Source organism: Myxocyprinus asiaticus, chromosome 19 (assembly GCF_019703515.2).
Source record: "Myxocyprinus asiaticus isolate MX2 ecotype Aquarium Trade chromosome 19, UBuf_Myxa_2, whole genome shotgun sequence".
NCBI lineage: Eukaryota > Metazoa > Chordata > Actinopteri > Cypriniformes > Catostomidae > Myxocyprinus > Myxocyprinus asiaticus.
Window position 1 is genome coordinate 32,643,577 of NC_059362.1, and position 16,807 is coordinate 32,660,383.

General features: G+C 37.2%; 1 protein-coding gene across 4 annotated transcripts in view; it reads right to left on the reverse strand.

Moving 5' to 3' along the window:
- LOC127410350 (NBAS subunit of NRZ tethering complex-like) overlaps positions 1 to 16,807 on the reverse strand; it is a 288,769-nt gene that overhangs the window by 152,600 nt on the left and 119,362 nt on the right. For all 4 annotated transcript variants that reach the window (XM_051645563.1, XM_051645560.1, XM_051645561.1 and 1 more), the window contains 4 exons: positions 14,828 to 14,941; positions 12,079 to 12,192; positions 6,714 to 6,871; positions 5,389 to 5,460 (listed from right to left, as the gene is read on the reverse strand). In XM_051645563.1, coding sequence (XP_051501523.1) covers positions 5,389 to 5,460; positions 6,714 to 6,871; positions 12,079 to 12,192; positions 14,828 to 14,941 — 458 coding nt within the window. The remainder of the gene's footprint in view (positions 1 to 5,388; positions 5,461 to 6,713; positions 6,872 to 12,078; positions 12,193 to 14,827; positions 14,942 to 16,807) is intronic.

Consider the following 16,807-nt stretch of genomic DNA (forward strand, 5'->3'; position numbering starts at 1 on the left):
ATTCTTAATTTGTGTCAGAAGTGAACTTCAAAACATGCCAAATCAACATGAACAGTCTAAACCTTTTTTGCTTATACACTCTTTATTAACAGACAAGTCCAATTATGCACACTTCTGTAAAATTGTAATCGCAGAACAAAGCATGTTAAAGAAGCTCTGGCTACAACATGCTGGTCTACAACCAAACACTTTCTGTAAATGTAATTATAATAAATAATTCATCAGGGGCTATAAAAGCTACCATGTTGCAATTAGGTGGCAAATATGCAAATTTCCTAAAGCTTGTGGAAAATGAGGGAGAATAAAGAAACCAACCAGGGAGAATAAAGACCAAAAGAAAAAAGTGGAAATCCCAGCAGGGACAGAGATTTACATTTAATCATATAAAATAAAACAAAACCGCTACTATAGTCATCTTATCGTGCTAAACTCATCATGCATTATGAATGAGAATGTAGGCACAGAGACGTACAGTTGAAGTCAGGAGTTTACATACACTTAGGTTGAAGTCATTAAAACTCATTTTTTAACCACTCCACAGATTTCATATTAGCAAACTATAGTTTTGGCAAGTAATTTAGGACATCTACTTTGTGCATGACATGAGTAATTTTTCCAACAATTGTTTACAGACAGATTGTTTCACTTTTAATTGACTATATCATAATTCAAGTGGGTCAGAAGTTTACATACACTAAATTAACTGTGCCTTTAAGCAGCTTGGAAATTTCCAGAAAATGATGTTGGGCCTCATGTATTCAGATAGAAGACAAAGGCAGGCCTAACAGTCATAAAAAAAATTCCTCAAGCCCCCTCCTTCTAAGTCGTAAATCTTACTGATAAAAATCGCGCCAAAATCAAACAAAGGGAGTCCAAAACAGACTACAGATCCATGAAGCCTTGCCCTCTAAAGGATCGAGCTCTCAACTCCTATTGGATGAGGCACACAACAGAACGTCCCTCAAACATGACATCATCAGAACTTCAAATAATTCTGAAATGCTTCCAAAGTGGCTTCCAGCGACTTAGTTCACCGAATACGGACGTAGCTTTTTGCTGCTCTCCGGGTCAAAGTTAAAGGACGGAGGAAAACACATTCTACCTGTGTCCTCATGCGATTCAAGTAAGAGGTTACGTCTGGGCAGAGATAGAATATTATAGTGTGCTATTCTTGTGTTTCAAGGTTTTTTCTTGTACAGTTTACGGACCGCCATGTCAGCTAATTATTAATACTCAGGGTTATTAATTATCACAAATTTGTTTTGCTGTATTGTGGTCCAACCAAATTGGACTGTTGTGCATTTTCGCCATCGCGGGTGAGACAGCAACTGAGTTCATCCATTAAAGAGTCAAATAACAAGGGACTTTTACAAGCCCCGCTCGTAAAACCACGTCTCTGAGTGATGAACACGGCTGCTTTATCTCCAGCTATCGCGAAATCAGCTTTCGGGCTGTCACTTAATCATCTCTCTCTCTCTCTCTCTCTCTCTCTCTCTCTCACTAACCACACTGACACACACACACACACACTGATACACACACCTTATGTGTTATAGGATTATTTTTATTTCCATATCTAATCATATCACTGTTTAGTTTGTAGTTGTAAGTCGGAAGTTTATTGACTGCATTGTATTAATTATTAATTGATATTACTATATAAATAAACTTTGTTTATATTACAAAGAGAAGTGTTTTGGTTTGTTTTGCATACGCCTGTGTCGTGCTGACGGGATGTCAGTGCTCGGATTCAAACCTTCATTCATTGTTTTTTTCCCGAAAATCGATATTCTTCGGATGCCGATTTTCCTAAGAAAACAATCTAATATTGAGACTGTTTTAATATTCGGTTATTAGTCCCTGATTTCAGGGTGGTGCCCCGTCAGTGTTAATCCTTATTAATATTCTATTGATTTTTGATAATTGATAATTATCTTTGATTGAATTTGAATGATCAACAAGCTAGTGTTAATTTTAATTAATGTTTCATCGACGTTAACAATTAACGATTATCTTTGATAACTGTTGATTTAAAGGATTTAAAAAAGCTAACATTGATTCTCAATGTTCTATTGATTTTAATAATTAATAATTATCTTTGATAATTATTAATTATTGCTAATAACCAAACTTGCTCCTAAACGTAGCACACTACATTTATTGGAGTCCCATATGAGGTTTTAATGAGTTAGATCCAATTAATTAATTTAAATATTGATTAATAACTACAGAAATAATTATTAATTATTTCTGATAGTAACACTGATCTCAACAACCAGTAAAGCCCTACAATGATGTCAAGCCTTTAGGCAATTAGCCAATTAGCTTCTGATAGGCTAATTGGATAATTGAAGTCAACTGGAGGTGTACTTGTGGATGCATTTTAAGGCCTACCTTCAAACTCATTGCCTCTTTGCTTGATACCATTGGAAAATCAAAAGAAATCAGCCAAGACCTCAGAAAACAAAATTGTGGCCCTCCATAAGTCGGGTTCATCCTCGGGAGCAATTTCCAATCGAAGGTACCACGTTCATACATACAAACAATAGTACGCAAGTATAAACACCATGGGACCATGCAGCCATCATACCGCAGGAAGGAGAAGCATTCTGTCTCCTAGAGATGAAACGTAGTTTGGTGCGAAAAGTGCAAATCAATCCCAGAACAACAGCAAAGGACCTTGTGAAGATGCTGGAGGAAACAAGTAGACAAGTATCTATACAGTCAAATTAGTCTTATATCGACATTACCTGAAAGGCTGCTCAGCAAGGAAGAAGCCACTGCTCCAAAACTGCCACAAAAAAGCCAGACTATAGTTTGAAAGTGCAAATGGGGACAAATATCTTACTTTTTGGAGAAATGTCCTCTGGTCTGATGAAACAATAATTGAACTATTTGGTCATAATGACCATAGTTATGTTTGGAGGAAAAAGGGTGACGTTTGCAAGTCGAAGAACACCATCCCAACCATGAAGCATGGGGGTGGCAGCATCATGTTGTGGGGGTGCTTTGCTGCAGGAGGGACTGGTGCACTTCACAAAATAGGTGGCATCATGAGGAAGGAAAATTATGTGGATATATTGAAGCAACATCTCAAAACATCAGCCAGGAAGTTAAAGCTTGGTCGCAAATGGGTCTTCCAAATGGACAATGACCCCAAGCATATTTCCAAAGTTGTGGCAAAATGGCTTAAGGACAACAAAGTCAAGGTATTGGAGTGGCCATTACAAAGCCCTGACCTCAATCCGATAGACAATTTGTGGGCAGAACTGAAAAAGCATGTGCGAGCAAGGAGGCCTACAAACCTGACTCAGTTACACCAGTTCTGTCTGGAGGAATGGGCCAAAATTCCAGCAACTTATTGTGAGAAGCTTGTGGAAGGCAATGCAAAACATTTGACCCAAGTTAAATAATTTAAAGGCAATGCTACCAAATACTAACAAAGTGTATGTAAACTTCTGACCCACCGGGAATGTGATGAAAGAAAAGAAAGCCGAAATAAATAATTCTCTCTATTATTATTCTGACATTTCACATTCTTAAAACAGTGATCCTAACTGACATAAGACTGGGAATGTTTTCTACGATTAAATGTCAGGAATTGTGAAAAACTGAGTTTAAATGTATTTGGCTAAGGTGTATGTAAACTTCTGACTTCAAATGTAAATTGACTCCTGAGTGAGAACCCATCAGTGGAGCAAAGCATTGCCAGCTCTCTGTAGAAACATGAAAAAACTGAACCGAATGCGGGTGTTTACATGTAACCACAATGTTAGGTGAACTTTTCGAAAATGTCAAAATAACAGGAGCCGAATGCAAGCACACACTCCCCTTATTGACCTCATTAATACTTTATTCTGTTTTAAATGCACATTTAGTGAATAAACAAAATGTCCAACCACACTCTCACACAAACATACACACGCAAATGTATACTCATGTGCTCATGCATCTTTCTTGTGGTGAGGTGAGGCAAGTTCTTGCTATGAGTAAAGTAGCTGGGCACTTAAGCCATCATATTTACCGTCTATGAAAAATGCAGAGAGTATTTTTTTATTTTATTTTTTTACAGGTAGCACTGAACTCAGAGCTCAGTCAGAGGCTGTGCTTTATAGCCCACTATAATGTAATGAGCAGGGGGGAAGATTTCACCATGTTACAGCAATGAACGAAGTATAGGTGTTCATGAAAAAGCATGTCGTATATAAAAAAAATTAAAAAATAAATTAATAAATAAATAAAAAAGCTTAAAAGGGGAAATCTTAAAAAGTGAAACAACATTTTAAACTTCTATGCCAGCTTTACACTCACTGAACACTTTATTAGGCATTTACACTATTGGAGCACTTTATAACACTTTGGTCCTAATAAAGTGCTCGACGTGGTCCTCTGCTGTTGTAGCCCATCCGCCTCAAGGTTTGTCATGTTGTGCATTCTAAGATGCTTTTCTGCTCACTCTACAGAAAATTCTACAATTGTTTCTACAATTGTACAGAGTGATTATCTGAGTTTTCATAGCCTTTCTGTCAGCTCAAACCAGTCTGGCCATTCTCCGTTGACCTCTCTCATCAACAAGGCGTTTCCGTCCGCAAAACTGCCGCTCACTGGATGTTTTTTGTTTTTGGCATCATTCTGAGTACATTTTAGAGACTGTAACCAACAATCATGCCATGGTCCAAATCACTGAGATACATTTTTGTCCCCTTCTGATTGTTGATGTGAACATTAACTGAAGCTCCTGACCTGTACCTGCATGATTTTATGCATTGCACTGCTGCCACACGATTGGCTTATTAGATAATCACATGAATAAGTAGGTGTACAGGTTTCCTAATAAAGTGCTAAGTGAGTATATAAAATGCATTATAAATGTGCAATGGTCCAAAGTAATAATTTCAGTAATATATTACAGTATATATTCATTTAAAATGTAATATGTTACAAATGACTATTTTTCACCAAAACACTCCCAGCAACATGTTTTCATCTCTTTAGTGTTTCTGTCTATAACTACAAAACTTCAAACCTTGAAACAGCAATTACATCCAAATCTAAACAGTAGACAGTTGTATAATCTAACACTGGAACTGGCATGTTTTTTTTAGCAGAATGTTTATTTGTGTTATCTTGTGCATTATTTACAGCTACTTTTGTATTTGAAGTTGATTTGATTTAAAAGGTAACTGCAATAACAGTCAAGATTTAGGGTATATTTCAATTAATTGAAGTATTTCACGAGTGGATGGCATGCTGTGATTAATGTGCTTAGAAAAAAAAAAAAAAACATCCTTAAAAAGTAAAAATAAATAATATGCCCAAATATTGCCCATTATTAAAAAAAGTTAATTCCTGAAACTGTAATGGGTATGTAGAAACACTGCTCTTTACCTCAGACAGCTCAGTTCCTGTTCTCCAGGCTTGAGATGGATCAATCTTGTAATTTACAGCTTGGTACAGAACCTAAGACAAGAAAGGAGAGCAAAGCATTGACTTTTTAATTCCTAGCCCTCAGTGCAATACTTTTCGCTGTCTTCCTTTTCTTTGCTCTTAAATGTTTAATCGTTTTGGCAGTATTTATACTTGGCACAGCAGTAAAACACATTTAAATTACTATTTCATTCCTCAATACATTTTCTTTTGAGTGTTTCAATGGATGATTCTATCTTGGCTGTAAATCTACTTTGGGTCTTTCTTAAAAGCAGCCTGACACCAAATCAGCTGACACAGTGGGGGAAAGAGACCATTTGAACTGTAAAAGTGTTTGGGAGTAATATAGTGTGTGCTGGGTTGGGGATATTAAAACATAAAAGTTCAATTTTAAGTCTAGAGTCTGCTCATGCATACAGTGTCAACCACAAAATGCACACAATGTAACTAGGCAAGGACTCTAAAGAGAGGGGAACTCTGGGCAAATGCATTTTTAGATTAACTACTAAAAGCACACCAGCAACAAATATATATGGGACACACATTGTCAAAACAAGCTGTATGTTGCAATGGGCCATTTTTGGAAAAAACATGAAATTTGTGGTTTTCTATTGTTTTTGATAAAACTCTGCTTTCAAATTATGTCAATGGAATTAATACTATAAATGTAGTTTATTTTGTGTGTGTGTGTTTTTTTTTTTTTTTAATTTTTATTTTTTTTAATGTGGTATGTCAAATCTATTCAGCTGTGATTTAGATGCCAGCGATGCATATAGCATCTCTCCTCCTTCAATCAGTGCTCCTTACTTACCTCAGGAAAGTTAATCAATGTCCATAGTTAGTTAGCTCTAGAGTACATTACTAAAATGATAAATACCATCTCTGTCAGAATGCAACCTAGATACAACTAATTTCACTGTATTTTAGCTGGTGGACGTGCAATCTCCTCATGTACGAGCAATAGCTCCAAGGTATGTGCGTGTGCAGGTGCATGCCTAAGTGAAAATACATGGATATGTTCCAAGTATGCTTGTTGATCCTGCACTGATGTTATGTAGACATAGATATAATATATTAATATGCACATGTGTGCACTGAACATGCAAGAACAGTGTCCCTGCATTTTTCCCCCTAAACTTTATGTCTTAATTATTTAATGTATGTTTAAATAAATCTTTCAGTTCTGATAATGTCTGAAAAATTGTCTAGAATTTTTAAAGGCCGTTTTCTCAAACATCAGCAATCATTTAAATAATTATATCTCAGGAATGATTTGAGGAGTGCACCTGCGTCTGAAGGGAACTGGAAGCCGCTAGAAGGTTCTGGATGCTGCTAGGAGGACAGTGTGTAAGAGAAAATGCCATGAGGTCCTGACGGGCAGAGAGTTGTGAATATGTCTCACACTGCCCTAGCTGAGCACACACATCCCAGCCATCACTGTAGCCTAGAGAGAAATAGAGAGAGTTTCTGTGAATATCTACTTTAAATTTAGTCTGTTTCTCACACAAGCTACTGTATAGTAGTTTAAGTAGATTCTTTTTATTTTATTTTTTCTTTTTAGAAGCTAGAAAGCACCTGGTCACGATCTGCCGCCATTGTATGGAAAAGAACAGCTCAGAGATTTTTGAAAATATCTCATTTTGTAGGGCTGGGTATGGATACAGATTTCCCAATTTGAATCAAATCAAAGCTCTCAATTCGATTTGATTCTGATTCATTTGGGTATTTTCCAGATGCAATGTCCATTTTGTTAACATAGGAAAGAAATTCTCTCTCATGTAAAATTTTACAGGGAACCTTCTAACTTGGTACATTATGAAAATATTCTGCATAAATGAAGTTCAATTGTGACAGGTTTTATATTTGATCTTTCATTTGTTCCGTCATAATAAAATGTTTCGTAAATTGTAGGGATGCATTGATATTGAATTTCTGAGCCGCCAATAACCGGTAATTCACAGCCCATTGTGGTGAATACAGAAAACCATTTTTTTTAATTTTTTTTTTAAGTTATAATTTTTAATCTTTTAACCTGGAACTGCTAGCTAATTCATTAAAAGCTTCTCATTTTATAAATATGTGTCATTTAAAAGCTTGGAATTTGGACTTGCTGCTATTTAAGGTTTGGCGGATGTAACGCACCAAAAATGTGCCTATAATATTACAGATGTATGCTGATATGAATGACGAATAAATGACAATTTGCACCAATTGTATGTGTGCTTATATGCATCTCATCCACAGACGCTTGATACAGCGCTCATCTGTGACAGTTCCACTGTTGTGTTCACATTTCAAACTTATGAAATGTGAACACAACAATCATAATGGAAATAGGTAGCATCATACAGATGGAATAGTCATGAGTCATAACGTTCCAAAATCTCAACTCGTAAATTACAACAAGCACATTCGTTTCACTCAGAAACTAGTGTTTTTAGCCATCTCGAGTCACTCTGTGAGAATTATTTCAATATAAATGTACCGTGTTAGGTTGTGTTTGGACTCACAAAGCTGTGCTGTAAGTAATGATGTGCTGTTTACCACATTCTGTTTGTTTCATTAATTAATACACGGAAATGATTGCCACCAAGTAACATACTGTACATGCACATGTTTTTGTTGAGTTTTGCTGCATCTTTCAGTCACACACAATAACACACTGCTTCTTACTCCGTTATGCTTTTCAGCTTCGCCACACATAAACTCTGTTGGCTTTTCAGCTCAGCACTACACACAGTCTGCTTCATGCATCTCTCTCTCTCTCGTCTGCCACAGTCTCCTCTCCTTAAATACTCCCGCCACCCCTCACTGGAACGTAAGACCGGTGTGGCACACAGGTGGACCTCATTCACCACTTATCTTCCCGGCCTCACTCTGTCCAGACACCGCTCAGCCCTGCCCTGCTCGCCACACTATTCCTTTAAAAAATTACACCATTAAAACAAAACTGACACTAAAAATATGTTTCCATTTCCTCAACCTCTTAACACAAATGTACAAACAAAAAGAGAGGCTACAATGTTTTCATTTTCAATTTCAAAACTGAAAATCTTTCCAAGAGACAGTCTTTAAAATGTAATGACTGTTTTCTCATGCACTATATCTGCCCATCAACAACAAAAACAGCAAATCTCACAATCCCTTGCTTCAGCACTAGTCTATGTAGTGCTTCAGATTGAGCTACCATAGTTAGAAGATGCTGTTGCAATTATGTTGTATTTTTTATTTATTTTTATCGGTGGCTCTTATTGCCTCATGTATTCACTAAATCTTTGCAGTCTTTAACACCTCTCTCTCCCTCATTCTCTATAAAAGGCTGCATAATTATGGACTGAAACAGGAGAGGCTAACCTATTTTCCACACTGTTAGTAAGGCTATGAGACTGCTGCCGATAGCATTCAGAGATTGGCACATCCTCGGTTCTCAAGCCTGCATTTATCTATAGCCTAAAGCATACACACACACACGCACACAACAACAGTCTTTCTCCAATATCTCATGGTGCATTGATTGAACAGCACCACACACGGCAAACACGTATCAGCTCGCACTAGAGATGTTTCTGACTAAAATGATAAAGATGTTCTAGTTGATCATTCCCAATAACGCTAACATTCTGCACACAGCTAGTGATACCAGACCCAGGGTTCCCACAATTTTGACAAATTAATTGCCTCAACTTTTCTAGTCTTGCAGACATACTGGATAATTTATATACATATATATACATATATATATATATATATATATATATAGAAAGAGAGAGAGAGAGAGAGAGAGAGAGAGAGAGAGAGAGATCAAATCTACACAATCAAATCTATGTATTCGGACAACAGGTGCCGAGTTAAAATTGGCAATAAAAGAACAGAATTCTTCATTCAAGGGCGTGGAGTGTGTAGCGAATTTATTTGTAAATAATTAATTAATTTGTTTACGAATCTTAGACGCATTCGACCACCAATATATGTAGGAAATTTGGTAGTATAAATGTACACGGGATGGTTTAAAGTGCCCGCGTACCCCCACCATTATATGTAAGGAAAACAGTATGTGTGAGCTAGGAATTAAATTAAACTGTTCTTAGTCTACATTATTATGTAAAGAAATTTATAATGGAATTAGATGCGTTCGACAACCATTATAAATTAGATAAATGACAAATAACTAGATTATTTGTCTGAATAAAATTCTCCACCATTAAAATCATATTACAATGTCTCGTTGTATCCGCTCACAATTTCTATTTTAAGGAATTAGCTTTAATAAGGGAATTATGATTAATGATCTTATTGGAGTAATATTATTCTCATGGTTTATTGAAAATAATATTACACACATTTAGGTATAGCTTTGAAGTTAAATCTTTTAAAAACAGGGATGAGATTATTTATCAAAATATACCACAGTCAAATTATCTTTGAATACAGACAAACTTTATTGCTATTCTAAACAAACTAATCTAACACATACAACATGAAACAGATTGGTGATTAGTGACAGAATATGAAATAAATTATCAATACAGAGAAAATGGACTTTATGGAGTCTGGTGACAATGCCTTAAGAACCATTTATCCTTCTTTGAGTCTACATCGATTTGCAATCGGATTACCAATAGTATTTAACTAATACACCAGCACAGTCTGGAGATGTACTTTCCTTGCGTTGCGTTCTTTGTGTTGCTTGGTTCTTTGGCTCTTTGTAGAAAGTTCGTTCCGTCAATGTTTTGGACTTCTGTTATGATCGGATAGTTACTGTCTTGATGAAGCGAGGCCTTCTGCAAGAAGGACTCGTGACTCCCGTTGGATGTCTGAACCGTAGAGCAGAGAGTGAGAGGCTTCCTTGGGACTTTTGTGACACTATGACTACCTCGGTCTAAAAATCAGTGCTTCAGGGGGTTTTGGTCTGGCAGTGAATGCACTAAAAGAGAGAGCTAGAACAGCATTCTATGCTATTAAGGGCAAATTTACAAAAATAGACATTCCTGTAACAATTTGGTGTAAAATCTTTGATAGTATTATTATGCCTATTGCTCTGTACGGATGTGAGGTTTGGGGTCCACTCTGTCTGGCAGATTACTCTAGATGGGACAAACACCCTATAGAATCCCTGCATGCAGAATTCTATAGAAACATTCTAAGAGTTCAGAGAAGAACACCTACTAACGCATGCCGGGCCGAACTAGGCAGATAAACCCTAATTTTACATACTGAAAAACGATCCCTCAAATTTTGGACACACCTAAATTCAAGTTCCCCTAACACACTGCAACATGAAGCCCTTAAAACCCAAGAGTTGAAGCCTAAAACCAGTCCCATTTGTCAGCTGGCTCTGAAACTCACAAATCCACTAACAACTAACTAACACCAGTTTCAGACCAGCACTGCTGAACAAAACCAAACCAGATAGATATATAAGGCAATCACAAAGAGTAATTTCTAACCTATTTAATATTTTAGAGCTGAGCATAACTGTTAAAATGTACACTCACAGAACACTTTTTAGGAGCACATGTACACCTATTTACACGTGCGATTATCTAATCAGCCAATCATGTGGCAACATAAAATCAATTAGATACCATTCAGGAGCTTCAGAAACCATCAGAATGGGGAAAAAATGTGATCTCATTCATTTCGACCGTGGCATGATTGTTGGTGCCAGACAGGGTGGTTTGAGTATTTCTGTAACTACTCTTTTACAGAAATCACCAGGGATTCACACACAACAGTCTCTAGAGTTTACTCTGAATAGTGGCAAAAACAAAATACATTCAGTAAACGCAGATCTGCGGACGGGTATGCCTTGTTGATGAGAGAGGTCAACGGAGAATGGCCAGACTGGTTCGAGCTGACAGAAAGGCTACAGTAACTCAGATAACCACTCTGTACAACTGTAGTAAGCAGAATAGCATCTTAGAATGCACAACACGTCGAACCTTGAGGCGGATGGGCTACAACAGAAGAAGACCATGTCTGGCACTTTATTAGGACCATAGTGTTTCTAATAAAGTGCAGAGTGATCATATATTCAATATAGTCCATGAATTTTCAATGATTTTTAATTTTTTTGTTTATTTCCATGATTTTTTCTGGATGAGAAATCATACATTTAAATTCCCTAATTTCACTTCACACTTTTTAAATTACATTTTTAATTACTCTGAACCCTTATGAAAACGTATGCGCACATTTATAAAAAACAAAAAATGTTTACCATTTATTATAGTAACAATAAAATAACACTATTGCAACATGGTAGCTATATTGGTGGTAAAAGGATTTACTTCATTTCATTTTTCATATTCTTGGTCTTTATGCCAATTTTAAAAAGGCCACCATTATACAGCAGCTGTATTGTTTCGAAAAATGTTTATGCTACAATTATAATGTTAAATAACAAATACCGTAACTTGTTTTATAGAAATCATATCTACATCTAACCATGGTGATGTTTACTACAGTTTTACTACAAATACCACATGGTTACTCTGCAACAAATATAACAAAGGTTCAGTTTTTCAAGGGTTAGTATTTAATCCCCATTGTGACACAATTTGAGAAGAGCTTTTTTTTTTTTTTTTTTTTTTTTTTTAAGAAAAAAATAAGAAACGGAAGGAGATTTAAAGTCTAGCTGTGCTGTCTTACCTGCAGCCATCAGATCCTGGCAGTGAATGTAGGAGGCCTTGAAATCCTGACAGTTTAAAGCCTGTTCTGCTAGCAGAGTTAGCACCTGACCCTTCCTCTTGGCCTCATCATCACCTAAACCAACACAAGAAACATCACATAACTATTAGATCCATAACATCCCCTTGAATTTTCAGACCATATGTTTATTTTATTTTATTTATTTATTTATTTATTTTTTTAAAGCAGATCCTTAAACTTTTATTTTTGGTCCCATGAATCTTGAACATTTGTGTCAACTTTACATTGAAAGGTGGCACATATACCAGGAAAAGTTGCATTTACAGAGATTATTTAATGCTGTGCACAGGCAGCATAAATGCATTTACAAAGAAATTAGATTGCAGAAATAATGTTTTGATTATATTTTATTATTATTATTATTATTATTATTATTATTATTATTTATTTATTTTTTTATTTGAAATTATGAATACAGAAACAAGAAATGGAAATATGGAATTATACATACAAATATTTACTTAATATAAATTAAAATATATACGCTGTCATAATAATGACAAAGTTTAAGGCTGCAATGATGTTGCAATTCACTTACACAGAACCAAAGCAGCATCAGATGCAAGGGGCTAAGGTGGATCAGAGCTGTCATATTTTAGTACAGCTTTTATGTGGCATTGCATCTTCACACAAAATTTGGAGCAGACACAGAGCCTGCTCAGAGCAGCCTTATCCTGCCAGTGTAAGGACTCCTTTGGTTAACTGGGTTAATTGTTAAAAATGTAGTATCATTTGGCCGATATTACCATTGTCAGCAAATATAATTTCAGTTTAGCTTAATTAAAATCAACCACATCAAGAACTTTGTTTCAGTTCTAAGTTCAGTAATAAACTCTTCAACCTCGGTACGGTTTTGATCATTTTCATACATTAATAAAGTGCTTACTCTACCTTTCAAATATTGAGAATCTGATGGGTCAAACGACCAGAATATCTTTTACATTTGTATTTGGTCAGAAAAAATATTGGATGCTGCTGAGATGCCATACAAATATCACATATCAGCAAAAGTCCTCATGCTCTCGGTCCAAATAAGAAAATAAAGACGACCAATAAACCAGATCAAAACAGTGATAGGGGTTGCCTTTTTCATTAAAGTGTGTGTCGAGCATCAAAGGCCAGACAGAAAGTAACAATAGCCCATGGAGGAGAGTGCGTGCACAAATACGTGTGTGCACCTGTGATTTCATGGATGAGATTACATCTAAAGGGCTAATATTACAGGAGAGGGAATATTTCTATATTCCAAACTGATTATTTATATATGACATGAAATACTTGATATACTAGAAGGGTACTTTATTGCTGTATTTTTCCTCATTTCACATGTAAGCACAGGTATAGGCTCAAGTGCACAGACATGCACATAAACAGAACAACCTGCAGGCATTAGTCGAGGGTAAGCCAATGTGAATACATCAAACACTACCATGCAAAGCACCCAGTCACTTTATGGAGAGCTAATCAATTCCACTATATAAGACAGGAAGAGAGCTTCTAACGTCCTGCATACTGATCCATCTGACATCCACCGAGACACCACAAAGTGTGCTGCAGACTCGCATCTCAAATGGAGTCAGAATTCTGGAATCACCTCAATTACCCATGTAACCAACACAAGCACAGATCGCTTCACCTAAAAGAAGATGACTGACACCCATGCTGGCTCACAAAATAAGTGGCTGAACAAGTCTCAGATGAATGCTTAACTAATTTATACCAGGGCTCCAGACTGCAATAAATGGTTACCATTTGTGACAAAGAAAAAAAGATTCAACAAACTAAGGAATGCAAGAAAGAAGGAAGAAAGGAGGCAATGAAGGAAGGCTGGAGGGAGGGAGGGAGGAAAGAAGGAAGGAAGAAAGAAAGCAAGGAAAGGAGGGAGTAAGCAATTTAGTACGGAAGGGAAAGAAGGAAGAAAGGATAAAAGGAAGGAAGGAAGAAGGAAGTGGTGGGAAACAAAGGGAGGGAGGGCGTAAGGAAGGAAGGAAGGAGACAGCCAGCCAGCCAGCCAGACAGACAGAAAGAAAGAAAGAAAGAAAGAAAGAAAGAAAAAGATAACAGGATCAATCTTACGCAATATCTATGCTTTACTGACTTACAGATTCACGCATTCATGCTGATTCATGGAACTGATTGTTGATTCCTGAGGTCACATCCCTATGCACATCTTTTTGGGCTGTCCCATGTAATATTAATCTCTAACCCCTGAGCGAAGCTTACTTCAAAGAAATGGCTACTTTCAATCTCTTGCTTATGTGTATTCATCTATTTATTCACCTGTAGATGGGTTGGTGCTGATTCAGCAGATAAGGATTAAACACACACTGTAAAGTTTACAGATTAGCACTGTTTAATCTATAAGAAACAGTTCCTGTAACCCTAGTGCCTTCTAGTGCTTTCTTCTGTCACAACAGTGTCATGTCTGTGCAAATCCACTGTTGTGTCTAGTCGCATGGAATTCTGTGAAAATATTTATAGAATTGCATTGCTTAAGCTCTCAACAATGCCCCTGCTGAAACAATGCCAAGTACTGATGTGGGTATTTTTCTCGTAACTGCTGTGGCAGGACGTCTGTGACAGCATTGATTAATCATAGCTGAATATGCTTTTGTTTAAGCTATTACTGTGACAGACAAACGTACAGAATATGGAACGTTAGAATGATGTTGAGTTTCCTTAAGTTTACCTGCAACACGCAGAAGTCTGGCCAGGTTGAGCAGTTGAGTGGATTGCTTGTATGCAGTAGGACACTGGGAGATGCACTCCTTTATCAACGATAGACGATCCATTCGCAGTCGCACTGCAGAGAGAAAGAGGAAGTAAGAGAGACTGAGAGGACAAAGTAAAAATATTTACTAATATCAATACTAATAAAATAAAGTGGACATTTTCGGAATAGCATACTTGCATAAAACCCCTACTAGAAATGCAGTATGCTAAAATGTGTAGTATACAACCAGAGCACACTGTGTGGAATACTGTATACCACAAAAAAGTACACAAGTAAATAAGAATTTATTTAAAGCTGCACTATGAAACTGGGCTCTCTAGCAATATCTGTGTTTGAAACCTAAAATTGCAAGTAACTTGCCAAGGAATATTTTACACTTTTGTGTACGAGTTTTATTTTGGCACTGCTCTTCTGCGTGGATGAATCTCATGGTTTGAGGTAACCTGGACATTGCCTGTAATCATAACATAATTTACCTGCAGAGCAGGGAAAAAGGTTTCCCCCATCTGCCATTAGTCGGTCAAACTGACAGTCCCGCCCCACACACTCCCCAAACTCACACCATCGTATGAGCAAATATTACTATATCGGGCTTGTTGGAATGGAAACAAAGCAATATTTTACTAGCAAATATTTTACCACAGAGTAATTTTTTTTATTTTGTTTTCACTTTTAAGGAGAATCAGCTTGCTAAGAATGACTTACTAAATTACACATATCACCTTTAATTGCACTCAATGCAATTCCGTTCATAGCAGGGTACTATTTGTGATGTGTGGTAATTGGCTGGACACAAAGCATGTCTCAGCTGTCTGACCGAGCACAGTTTAAAATATTGAGCTGGAAGAGGTCTATGCTGGAGGTCACACTTGTCTGGAGCAGGCAGGGGGCCACACAGGGCCATGAGTAAAGGCCTGCGTGGGGGGAGCTCCATCTTCTGCAGGGACGCCACAGGGGCAGCACCTGAACCACACACAAACCAGCCAGCTATCAGCAGTCCCTGCCAAAGCCATTAACCTGCTTACAATAACAGCCGCTGCTTTCTGCATGTGTGTGTTTGTGCAAAAAGTTTATAACAGTTTTGAAAATTTCACTAGTTTTGTTTTTGTTGGCCTATGCTGATGCACACAACACCTTAACAGAAAATGCAACAAGAATACAGTATAACAAGCAATAACATTTACGTGCATGGGTGTATCCTTGTATGTGAGAATTATCTATTATCTCTCATTCTTTTTACTAGTAAAAATGGCAAAGGTAAGAAGTGCAGTTTTTAATGGAAAGAGAGAGTATGAAGAGAAGAGATAAATTAAGCAGAAAAAAGTGGAAGTTGAGCTTTGTCACAGGTCACAGCTCCCTGCTGGCTGAGTGCTATGCATGTAACGTTGCATGCTGAGAAAAAGACATGAGAGTGCACACAGCCGCAGGGTCACTTAGGTCAGGAATGGCGAATGAGCTGAAAGGTGAGTTTCCACTTGATGTATTCAGACTACCTTCAGAAGATTTTGAAGCAAAGTTGAGCTGCTCCTGGCCTTGCCTTGACTAGATAAAACAGTTTCCTGACTTTCAAAGTTTGACATGGAATAATCATTGAAGAGGAATGGAGGATAAACTTTTCACTTTCACTATTTTATTCTCAATCTTCTTCTTCCCAGCATTTTTCCTGTGTCGGTGCAGGGTCCGCTTTCTTGCACACCATTCTGCACTCGGCCCGGTCAAGGGCATCTTTTGATGCTACGTTGACTTGTCGCAACCTCCCCTCCTAGGACAAACTCTCTCTTCTCTTCTCTCTTGGCTCTTGCTTTTCTCTTAGCCCTTCTTCTGCTGGCTTCGCTTCGGCACCCCTCTGCTCAGGTTCTCTGCTCTACGAATCACACGTGACAGGGAGTCACAAGTCTACCTTGCGGGAGGCCTCGCTTCAAAGCCCCGCCTGAT